This window comes from Rhamphochromis longiceps, linkage group LG6 (genome assembly GCF_057381845.1).
Source record: "Rhamphochromis longiceps isolate RC_006_pf linkage group LG6, R_longiceps_female_GT1.1, whole genome shotgun sequence".
NCBI lineage: Eukaryota > Metazoa > Chordata > Actinopteri > Cichliformes > Cichlidae > Rhamphochromis > Rhamphochromis longiceps.
Genome location: NC_140562.1, coordinates 45,961,090 through 45,972,223, shown reverse-complemented (window position 1 = coordinate 45,972,223; position 11,134 = coordinate 45,961,090). Strand labels below are relative to the sequence as shown.

Sequence of the window (11,134 nt, the reverse complement as noted above, 5' to 3'; positions counted from 1 at the left end):
GTCTGCCAACACTCTTCCTGTCGCCTCTGATGGCGAGTGTCGGGGAAGCGCTTACCTTCGAGGTGGCGGTCGCAGACGAGGTGAAGAGCTTGGGCGTGTAGGCCGACAGGTTTACGTCCGTCGCCGCGTCTTTGGGCTCCTCGTCAAACTTCATGTCATCGGGAACGAAGCTGCTCGTATCAGGAGAAGAGGACAAGCCGTGAGATCCTTTAACGAGCTTCTAAAGTCGATGATCGACATTGAAGCTGAACAACATGACGCGTTTGGCTTTCATCAACAAGCTGGAACAAATCTGTGTGTAACTATTGGATGATTAACGCGCGCGTCATCATGGTGACCCTGCAGCGCGTGCACTCTGACCTTTGACTGAACTAAAGTTCATGGATGGAAGCTCAGCTGGGGAATGTTAAATACTCAGATCCTGGCTTCCCTGCAGACGTCCGATTCAGGAACGACTACATCTACAAACCTTCATTATGGAATAACTGAAGCGGGGAAAGCTGAAGTTTATCAACAGGAACACATGAGTCACTTTAGTCTGCTCGCTGACACGCAGGTCCGAGCGCAGCTAGCGTGAGCCTGACGTGCGCGCGTTTGCCGACGTACCGCAGGTCGAGGACGGAGCAGCTGCTCTCGTACTCGTAGCCGTCGCACTCCTCGTAGATCTTCGCCGCCGTCTGGGCCGAGTCGCACTCCGCCACGGCGTAGAAATACTTCAGACGCTTGAACTGGTAGTCCCGCAGCTTCTCCCTGTAAACCCTGAGAGCACACAACACCCATGACCGTCTGACAGGTCAGCAGGGAGCCCCGCCCACCTGATACTGCACAGCTGTTTTTAAGTGTACACAGAATCACTGGTGTCCAAATGCAGCTTGTTTCAAAGCAATAAGGTTACAGTTACAGCCACTTCATTAGGTACACCTGTGCATCTGCTCGTTAATGCAAATACCTGATCAGCCAATCACAGGGCAGCAGCTCAGCGCATGCAGACATGCTGAAGTTTAAACTGACCCGACTGATGAAGAAAGGAGGTTTCAGAGACCATGAACGTGTCACGGTTGTGTTTCTGCTGATCTGCAGCGAGCAGCAGCTCCCTGAGTGAAACGCTAGCAGAGGCGCCGCTGTGATGGCGTGGAGCGCTGCTCCAGCAAAGCTCAGGTCATCTCAGACGGTTTCTAGAACACCACGATGAGTTTGCTGCACTCACTACAGCACCTGTGCGATGATGTCATGATGATGTCACTCCAGCAGATGTTGAATCTGATGCATGAAGAATTAAGAGTGCAGGGTGTACCTAATGAAGTGGCCTGCATATTCATGTAATCCACCTTTTATGTTGAAAAGCCAACAAACGTCCCCCCGGTGCCGAACCGTCAGAGCCGACGCAGCCTCATGACACAAACTTTCCCACGAGCTGCTCGACTAACAAAGTCTGGCTGAAAACTGCATCTAAATCCCGCCTCTCTGTGACATCATCATTACCTCTCCTCCTCCGTGTCGTCCTCCGAGTCGTCGGGCAGCGCCTTCAGCTCCATCGGTCCCTGACTCTCCTCCGCCTTCAGCCTCTCCTCCCCAAACTCTGACGGGTAGATCTGCAAGCATAACCCAGCACGCACTGTGCTGATCATCAGCACTTCCCGGCTCCGCCCACACACAGACAAACCCACGCAGGTCTCCTTACCTTCACAGAGAGCACGGCGCCGCCTTTGGGCGTGAAGGATTGGAGCAGAGCCAGCAGGTCTCGGGCCTTCAGCCGGTCCCAGTCCATGTTGCAGACGGCGAGCCGCGCCGACACCTAACGCGGTGAGATCGTGTTAGCAACGTTTCCTGGTGGCGCAGACTAACCTTTGACCTTCAGCCTTTACCGCACACAGCATCACCTCGTCGCTCCGCGGCGCGTCTTTGCACAGCTCCCCCCAGTCGTGTTCGATCTCCTCTTCCTCTTTCCTCAGGATGGTGCCCACGTCGTCCTCGTCGTCTTCGTCCGAGCTCGTCTCGATGTTGCCCTTCCCCCGGGCCAGATCCGGCCCGCTGTCGCTGTCGTCCCCCGAATCCAGGCCCGACTCCTCTTCATCAGATCCACTCGCCTCGTCACTCTGCGCCTCCTCCTCCTCCTCATCAGAGACGCTTAGGTCATCTTCATCCTCCTCTGCAGACCGCTGCTCGTCATCATCTTCAACACCTGCATCAGCATCGAACAGAAGAGAGACGGTCAAATCGTTTCTGACACGCTTACCTGAGCAGGGTCAAAGGTCACCTGGACACCCCTCAATCATCCACACAGTGTTGCTATGGTAACGGCGTGTTTTTACCAGAAGTTCATTAACATGAAAACATCTCCTGACCTTCAGAGAGACTCGCTGCTCCTTTAGGCTGCTCTGCTTTGGCGCCGCCAACGTCCTTCTTCTTCTTCACCTCGCCAGCTTCCTCCCCCTCGGAGTCGGACAGTTTGTAGAAGCGCTTCAGGTCCTCAGCGGAGGTGTGGTTGATGGGCCGCCCTCGCTTGTCCACCGTGTACTTGACCTTGAAGCGCTCGTCGTGGAACATGGACTGAAAGCGTTTGTCGATCTTGACTTTGCGCTCCCTCTCTGGCATCTCCCAGAACCGCGGGTCCTTCTGGACCCGGAGGAAGTGCTCGTCCCCGTCTGGGCGTTTTTTGGACGACATGGCGGTAAAATCCCAGCGTCACCTGCAGAACAGAAACCAGTTAAAAACCACGTTTCACACCGAGCTGGTTTCTGCTCGGACGTCAAACCCAACCCCCAGCCTCTTGATGGACACACGTGTGGCATTCAGGGTCATTCAGTAATCCTCATTACTACGATCACCGGCTCTTATGAGGTCGTAGAACTGAAAACGCTCACGTTTTAAAACACAATTTTAATGCCAACAACAATGACACGGAGCAAAGAAACGTGCATTGGTGGACAACATGAACTCTGTGATGTCAGTGTGTACAGCGCCAGTCCTTCTTCTTCATGACCTCCGCTGGATCTTCTGGTCCTGAAGGACGGAGACTCGCTCCTGCCTCCTCCGAGCTCCAGGCAGACCACAGTTTGTCCCCCGTGCAGGAGCAGTGTGGAGACAGTCTGTGCAGCAGGCCGGTCCAGTGGACGGAACGGCTGCCTCACAGCTCTGGGTTAGAACCTGCTGGTTGTCCCGGCTCCTGCCTGGGTTCCCTCTGAGTTCTCCAGCTTCCTGCTACATGCTGCGTTTACAGGTGCCGGCTGACAGACCGGCGACCTGCCCGGGTGGACCCGCCTCTCGCGGTGTGAGCGCTGGGACAGGCTCCAGGCTTCCAGGCTGTGATCGTCCGAGGAGGCAGGAGCTGAGGTCCAGCTGAGGTCACGAGAGGTCAGCGGCGTGTAAACACGCCCCTTATTTCTCACTGTCATCACAGACGTGTGCGAACCGACGCAGCAACCGGTGATGACCTCACAGGTATCAGTGTCGTTGAGCCGCGATGAGCTCAGACTGCAGCGCCCAGACGGTTCTTATCGATCTCACCGTTTTATTGATCTGACGGTTTTGAATCGTTCTCTGTGCTCTTGTCTGTTTCATCCTCTGAAACTTTTGGAGGTTTTAAAGAGGATCAGGTTTGAAATCATCGCTCAGTTTGCGCCGCACACCTCAGCCTGGCTTTGTTTTCATGTTTACAACCTGGAGACACCGGAGATAGCTGAGAGCACAGGAAACACTTGAGAGGACCGGAAACAGCACGTCTACGCTTGAAACATCTGAAACACCTGAAACAACGCGAGCTTTAAATTAAACTTAGAAACTGGTGAAACTTTACCGACACAGTGTCCGCTCCTCCGCGATCTCACACACGTGTTTACCCAGCTTGCAACGCTGTAGCATCATCTGCTCCGCCCCGCCCCTTTCTCTAAGGCGAGCGAAGTGGGACAAACAGGAGCGAAACGCGGTTTAAACACAGCGTGACACGGCAAACAACAAACGCAAATTATTTTATTAATTTAATTAATTTAATTTTATTAAATTAACTTATTAATTTAATTATCACTGTATTGTTTATATATTATTTTATTTAATTTAAGTCATTTTATTTTGATCTTATTTTATTCAATTTTACTTCCGTTCTCAGGCTGTGATCCGTTTCCGGGGTTTCCGGTGAGCTCAGCTGAGGCCGGTCCGGGTTTTGGGTCTCTCCCCTCGGAGGTGACCCGGTGTGGAGGCTCGGAAGTCTCCGTGTTGGTGTCTGTGAGTTTGTTCCGCGGGATGAGCGGCAGGCTGTGTCGGAGGCTCCTGCGGCTCGGCCTCCCTGCGAGCTCCGCGGGCGGCTGGAGCCGGCTCTCCGGGGCCGGTCTCAACGGGACCGGGCCACCGGGGGCCGGGCGCTCCGGGCTGTCGGGCGGAGGCCGCATGAACGTGTTCAGCAGGGAGATGAAGCAGAGGCAGAAGGACTGGGCCGCCCAGCTGCAGGACAGCCAGCAGTACGACTACCTGAGGCAGGAGGTGAGCCCGACCCACACACCTGTCCGGTTTTCTGTGTCTTTGTTTCTCCAACTTTATTTCAACAGAAACTTTAACAACAAACACAACACACGGAGAACACGCTGCACAACTGTATTCCAAATCATAACACAGTGCAAGAGTATGTATAAGTAAACACACCGGACAGAAATACAGATTAAACGGGGAAAGTGACTCAGACACACTGAATAATTAAATAATTACAAATATTCATGTTTTTAAAGCTTTCTTGTTGAGACAGGAACAAACTTTCTGTTTCTGTCCTGAGAGTGGACAGCTTACATTTACAGATGTGGAGTTTGATCGATGAGGGAAAAGCACGAGAGTCTTTCTCACTAAAGACGCTGTCAGAGATGAAACTAACGATATGTTTCCATAAAAGCTGAGTAAAGGCAAATGTTTCTGTATCGCTCTTCTGTTTTTGAAGGAAGCTTTGACAGGATCAAATCTATGAATGAGCTTAAATGAAATCTCCTTCACTTTGTTAGTAAGGAGGATTTTTTGTGGCAAAGACCAAACCTTTATCCAATCAGCGCCCTCGACAACATGAGTCCAGAAAGAAATGGGAGGAGGAACAGAGATAAAGAGACCTAATCTACAAGAGGAGAAACACATCTGACCTGATGGAGACTCTGTCAGGACAGGGCGGGGCTTGGACAGGTGTGGGGACACTGGGATGTTACACCTGGAAGGAAGAGCCAGTGTTATTGAAGAATACCATCATTAAACCAGTTTTCAAAGAAGGGCGATTTATTCTTGTAAAGATGTTACAGATGTTCCAAATATAACATCTTTGTGGAGAACGGTGATGTTTACAGATCCAAGAGTCTGCTGATGAAAGTTTGAGTCCAGCCACCCAAATGTGAAAACACGTGATGAGAGGAAGTCCAGATAGATGCTTTTACTCCACTTTTTTGAAAGCATCATTTAGGGAACTGAAATCTATCAAATTTAAGCCACCATTGTTAGAATTGTGATCAATTTTGTTTTTCCACAGAAAATGAAATAACAGTTTATCAACAGAGTTTCCTGTGTGCTCTGCACGCGTGTAGTTATGTAATTAGAGATGTCCTGACTGACGTGCACCACAAATGTCCTCGTCTTCCTCCTCTCCGCCTCCCTGCAGTTCCATCTTCATCCTCCATCCCCCCTCTGCACACGCTCAGACCAGGTCAGCCTCTCTGACCCTGAGCGGTCCCTCTTATGTCCATCTTCAGCTGGTCCTCAGCCTCATCAAACATCTGGATCATAGAGAATGAGATCAGAATTTGCAGCTGGGTTTGACACCACCATCAGTGATGACCTCACTGAATGAATCACATGTTGTTCCTGTTGTTTTGTCTAAAGGGGGGGAAATGATTTCATTATAACAACCAGACCCAGCCACGCTGATCAGACGTCCTGTGCTGTTGGTTTGCAGGTCGGGAGTCGAGTGGCCGATCGGGTTTACGACATCGCACGGTGAGTTCCTGACGAGGCAGCTGGACCCATGTTTCACACAGTTTAACCACAGAGAGACACGTCTGCTTCAAAAGTCATGGAAATCATCTGAGGAGGTCAAAGAGCAGGAAACGTTCACACAGCCAGATCACTCCAATGCAGTTTTGTTTCTGTAGCAACGATCACAACAGCAGGCGCTTTATATTGTAAGGTAGACCTACGATAATACATGCAGAGAAAAACCCAACAATCACATGACCCTCTGTGAACAAGCACTTTGGCGACAGTGGGAAGGAAAAACTCCCTTTTAACAGGAAGAAACCTCCAGCAGAACCAGGCTCAGGGAGGGGCGGGGCCATCTGCTGTGATTGGTTGGGGTGAGAGAAGGAAGACAGGATAAAAAACAGTCACCGTTTGTCTTCCTGTCTCCTCAGGACGTTTCCTCTGGCGCTGGACATCGGCGGAGGAAGAAGTCACATCGCAGAGCATTTAAGCAAAGTACAGTGTGTGCGTGTGCGTGCGTGTGTGCGTGTGTGCGCGTGTGTACGCGTGTGCGCGTGTGTGCGCGTGCGTGCGTGCGTGCGCGTGCGTGCGTGCGTGTGTGTGTGTGCGTGCGTGTGTGTGTGTGTGCAGCACCCATCGGTGATCTGAGGTCACCGCTGTGATCACATGTATTCAGCAGCTACAGACGGGTCGGATTTCCTGATCAGAGATGAACCGATGAGCACAGCTCAAGCTAAAGCTCTGCTGTTTCTGCTATGACGTCACACTGTTGCTCATGTTAAACACGATAAACATAAAGTCACGAGCTCGGTGTGCAGAAAAGGCCTCAGACGAGTCTTTGTTACCTCGGTAACGAGCTGATGTCGTTTAGATCTCCTTATATGGTCATCTCCACAAACTGTCTGTAGTTCACCAAAACAATCAAATAGAAAACCTGAAATCATTTTGTGAGGTTGGGAAACCAAAATAAACAAAGTTATAGAGGAACTCTTATTTATAGTTTTGGATTTGTGCGATCACAGACCGTCTGAGGAGGTTTTAGGTGAACATGAGACTCAGAGTCAGCAGCTTTGACAGCTGCAGAGACGACACCACAGCAATAAAAACACTGAGATAAAACTGAACATATAACAGCTACAGATGCACAGCTTTCTGGGTGCTGCCCCTCTGTAGGCTTCCCAGAGTCGGTCAATCAGCACAAGGTGGAGACAGGAGCTAAAACATTTCAGACAGAATCAGAAAAAGGTGGATTATTCTGAGTTGTGAATCATGTAAAGCTGCTGTCAGAGTCAAAGAATAAAACCAGAGAGCGGGAGATGAGCAGAACGTTAAACATGAGCTCAGATGTTTGTTGCCTGCGTCTGTGTGCGCTGCACGAGTTTCACTGCTGTTATGATGAGCTCTGTGCTGACGATGTGTCCCGCAGGAGGTGGTGGAGCGTTTCTGCCTGACAGACGTTTCCCAGCAGTCTCTGGTGGGTCCTTAGACTCGTACTCAGATATCAAAGATGGGGGCAGGAGTTTGAAGCAGACTGCTGTAATTTCATATGTGAATGTTGTTTTCTGATCAGAGACGGAGGAGGCCGAGCGAGATCCCGACTCACTGCGTCCTGGCTGACGAGGAGTTTCTGCCGTTCAAAGAAAACACCTTCGACCTGGTAGTGAGCAGCTTGGCGTGAGTACCAGAGCTCGTTTCACTGCAGCTCGTTTCAGTGCAGCTCGTTTCACTGCAGCTCGTTTCACAGAAAAGGTTTGAGTGACCGACTGTTTGCTGCAGTACCAACTTCAGCCACGAGATGGCGTCTGAGCTTTTTTAATGGTTTCCTACAGTAGTGTTTTATGTCAGGTTCATGTTTTCTTGTTTTTTGTGTCTTTTTTATAATTTGTGTGTCTTTGTGGTTGTTTTCAGTTTGAACCTCGTTCTAACATCTTACTTGGTTATTCTGAGTCTCTGTGCCTGTTTCACTGCCTTTCACAGCTTTTTAATAACTTCCTAAATAAAATTCAAATTCAAATTTCATTTGTCACGTACACAGTCATACACAGTACGATATGCAGTGAAATGCTTACACAACTGCTCGTGACCTAAAGCAAAAAAGACTATGAATAGGATAGGAAATAAATATGAAAATTAAAAAGGGTAAATTTAAGTAGGAAGGAATAAAATAAAATATAAAAATTAAAGTTGAAAATAAAATAACTGTACAACAAAATACACAATATAGAACTATATAAGATGTATGAAGAAATATAAATAAATATGTACACAATAACAGCAGCTGTACAAGTATTAACTGGAAATGAAGAATATAGTGACCAGTGTTGTGCGATCCACATTATGTCTTGTGCAGTGCAAATATGCTTAAAGTGATTTAAGTGATGAAGTGAAAACAAAGTCCAGAAAGTCCAGTGTGTGTGTAAGAACCATATGTGTGGGTCAGTACTGTGTGGTGGTGTGATTGAGAGACCGTATCGCCTGCGGGAAGAAGCTCCTCCTCAGTCTCTCTGTGTTGGTCTTCAGGGAGCGTCATGCTCGGAGATGACGAGCACGTTTCCGGCGTTGGCGGTATCTTCCTGTCTGCAGCCTGTTTATGTTTCTTTTACACTGTTTAATGTAAATGAAGTCAAATATATTGATCATGTGATTTGTGCTGATTATCTCAGTCACAGTTTGAAAAGATTAAATTCATCATATATTTTTAAATGGTTGCTAATGGAACTGAAGGACACCGTGAATAAATAATAACCGATAATCATGTCGTTAGATTTTTATGTCCAGAAATGCAACGAGTGATTTTAAGGTTAAAAAAATCAAATGTATGAAATAAAGTGGGTCTAGACTGAGAGGACCAGGGTTTGTTATGAACAACATGTGTGCTCATTAAAACTGCAGCTGAGCTTCATGCTTTTCAGTCTGCACTGGATCAACGACCTGCCCGGAGCTCTCAGACAGGTGAGACGAACCTGCTGCGATACCATGACTGACTGCAGCTCGCCCGTTAACGTTTCGTTGTGCGCCGTCCTCTCAGATTCACCAGGTGCTGAAGCCGGACGGGGTGTTCATCGGAGCGATGGTGGGCGGCGAGACGCTCTACGAGCTGCGCTGTTCCCTGCAGCTGGCCGAGACGGAGCGGGAGGGCGGGTTCTCGCCCCACATCTCCCCCTACACCGCCGTCACCGACCTGGGAAACCTGCTGGGCCAAGCTGGCTTCAACATGCTCACTGTGGTGAGTCAGCGTGGCTGCATTTGTTAAACACGCAGAATGTTTTACATCAGCTCACGGTGACCTCTGACCCTTCCGCCTCTTTGTTCCAGGACATCGATGACATTCAGGTTCATTATCCAGGAATCATGGAAGTCATGACGGATTTACAAGGTACGAGCTGGGAACCATTCGTTTGAATCATGTGGTTCCTGCAACATTCAAACATGGCTCTACAGTCGCCCTCTTCACGTGGAAGCAAAGGAAAGCGAACGAGGATCTGCACCTGATGAGCGCAGAGCCAGAAATGACGACTTCAGTCTGATCACAGCGACTCTCAGAGTCGTCGGCACAGAGCTTTAGGTGACCGAGTCCCAGGACGCCGGCTCGTGGAGGTCCCCGAGTGAACGTGCTGCTTTTATTCCTCCTTTCATTTGCCTGCAAACAGGCTTCAAACCGAGCGGCAGAGGCTCCGCCTGAATAAGAGAGCATTTCAGGATTCGCTGTTTAAGCTAAAACAGTTTGATGACCTCACTGCGGTTTGATCGCTGAACCGGTTTCGGATCTGAAGTCATTCGTGAGGCTGTTAGTTTGAACAAACTTTCGATTAAAGTTTAAAAGTGCAGTGTTCGTGATGTGCTGTGTGCAGGTATGGGTGAGAGCAACTGTGCGTGGAACAGGAAGTCGCTGCTGCACAGAGACACCATCTTAGCAGCAGCAGCGATTTACAAAGGTGAGTCTGAGCCGCTGTCTGATTGGTGCTAAATGACATGTGATACACTGATGAGTATTAGTAGCGTCAGATTCACAAAATGTGTGGACTGGCCGATTTTGTTCGTACCGCCCGGTGCACGCGAGGGAATCGGTCTGCTCCATGTTCACCTCGTCCGAGCAGGAAGCCAGAAAAGGTGCACGTGTACAAACCGGAGGGATGAGGAGACGCGGTCGGGCTGAAAGGAGGAACAGAGGATGAAGAACACCTGATCACCCTTTAACCCAGGGGTCCAACTCCAGGCCTCGAGGGCCGGAGTCCTGCAGGTTTAGACGTGTCCTTGATCCAACACAGCTGATTTAAATGGATAAACGACCTCCTCAACATGTCCTGAAGTTCTCCAGAGGCCTGGGAATGAACTAATCATGTGATTCAGGTGTGCTGACCCAGGGTGGGATCTGAAACCTGCAGGACGCCGGCCCTCGAGGCCTGGAGTCCGACACCTCTGCTCTAGACTCTAACCTGACGCTAGGTGAGGGTTTAAAGGGATAAAGCACTTCTGAGCGTGAGCACAGGCAGCGGTGTAGGTAACAGGTGGAGGCGTGGCCTCAGTTTGAATGAGGTTGACATTGTTCTCACGAGCACGTGCGTGAGAAGGTTCTGGGTTTGAATCTGCGTCTCTGCTAACAAACAAACTGTTATTCGTAATTAACGATAGTTGAACAAACACTGAAGCCAGTCAGAGCCGACGCCGTGTTTCTGTTTGCTCATCAGTGACGCGTCAGGCTGGCGCTTTAGTCACAGCGCGGCGGTTCATGTGTCACTGTGTTTTTCTCATGTGCCTGAAATGTTTCAGAGATGTACGGCAGTGAGGACGGCTCCATCCCCGCCACCTTTGAGATCCTCTACATGATTGGCTGGAAGCCTCACGAGTCTCAGGTGAGAACACCTGATGCTCCGTGCGCTTCAGTCTGTTTCTGCTGCGTTCACGGTGGAGCGATCTCCATCTTTAGGACGTGAGCGTGGCAGAATAACAAACAGCTTCTGCTTTTAGAAAAACCAGATTTTAGAACCATGACTTCAGCGTTTTTTCTCTTTCAGGCCAAACCGGCGAAGCGAGGCTCGGCCACCGCGTCGTTTGGAGATTTATCAAAGACCGGCTGACCGAGCGGCACGGACCAACCGTAGAGCCTCGGAGCCGACTGTAGACGCCATATTTAATGAAAATAAAATGTTTTAGAGGCAAGAAACGTGAACTCTGATGTACAGAAGACAAATATGAT

The 11,134-nt window shown here is 49.7% G+C and overlaps 2 protein-coding genes across 3 annotated transcripts in view; one reads left to right on the top strand and one right to left on the bottom strand.

The window, feature by feature from the left end:
• Positions 1-3,912, bottom strand: part of esf1 (ESF1 nucleolar pre-rRNA processing protein) — a 10,325-nt gene extending 6,413 nt beyond the window's left edge. The window contains exons 1-7 of one of the 2 annotated variants that reach the window (XM_085408190.1): positions 3,797-3,912; positions 2,346-2,689; positions 1,881-2,182; positions 1,682-1,795; positions 1,483-1,592; positions 607-759; positions 56-170 (exon numbers count right to left, since the gene is read on the bottom strand). In XM_085408190.1, the coding sequence (XP_085264316.1) occupies positions 56-170; positions 607-759; positions 1,483-1,592; positions 1,682-1,795; positions 1,881-2,182; positions 2,346-2,667 (1,116 nt within the window). In that variant the 5' untranslated portion in view covers positions 2,668-2,689; positions 3,797-3,912. The remainder of the gene's footprint in view (positions 1-55; positions 171-606; positions 760-1,482; positions 1,593-1,681; positions 1,796-1,880; positions 2,183-2,345; positions 2,690-3,796) is intronic. The other variant, XM_085408191.1, reaches the window with a different exon arrangement.
• Positions 3,913-4,109: 197 nt separating this feature from the next.
• On the top strand, positions 4,110-11,101 carry ndufaf5 (NADH:ubiquinone oxidoreductase complex assembly factor 5). The gene is made up of 11 exons (XM_085408227.1): positions 4,110-4,476; positions 5,915-5,955; positions 6,369-6,432; positions 7,364-7,411; positions 7,508-7,611; positions 8,850-8,889; positions 8,966-9,163; positions 9,253-9,313; positions 9,789-9,872; positions 10,708-10,790; positions 10,953-11,101. The coding sequence occupies exons 1-11, from the start codon at positions 4,240-4,242 to the stop codon at positions 11,013-11,015; spliced, it is 1,023 nt and encodes a 340-aa protein (XP_085264353.1). The 5' UTR covers positions 4,110-4,239; the 3' UTR covers positions 11,016-11,101.
• The last annotated feature ends 33 nt before the right edge of the window (positions 11,102-11,134 follow it).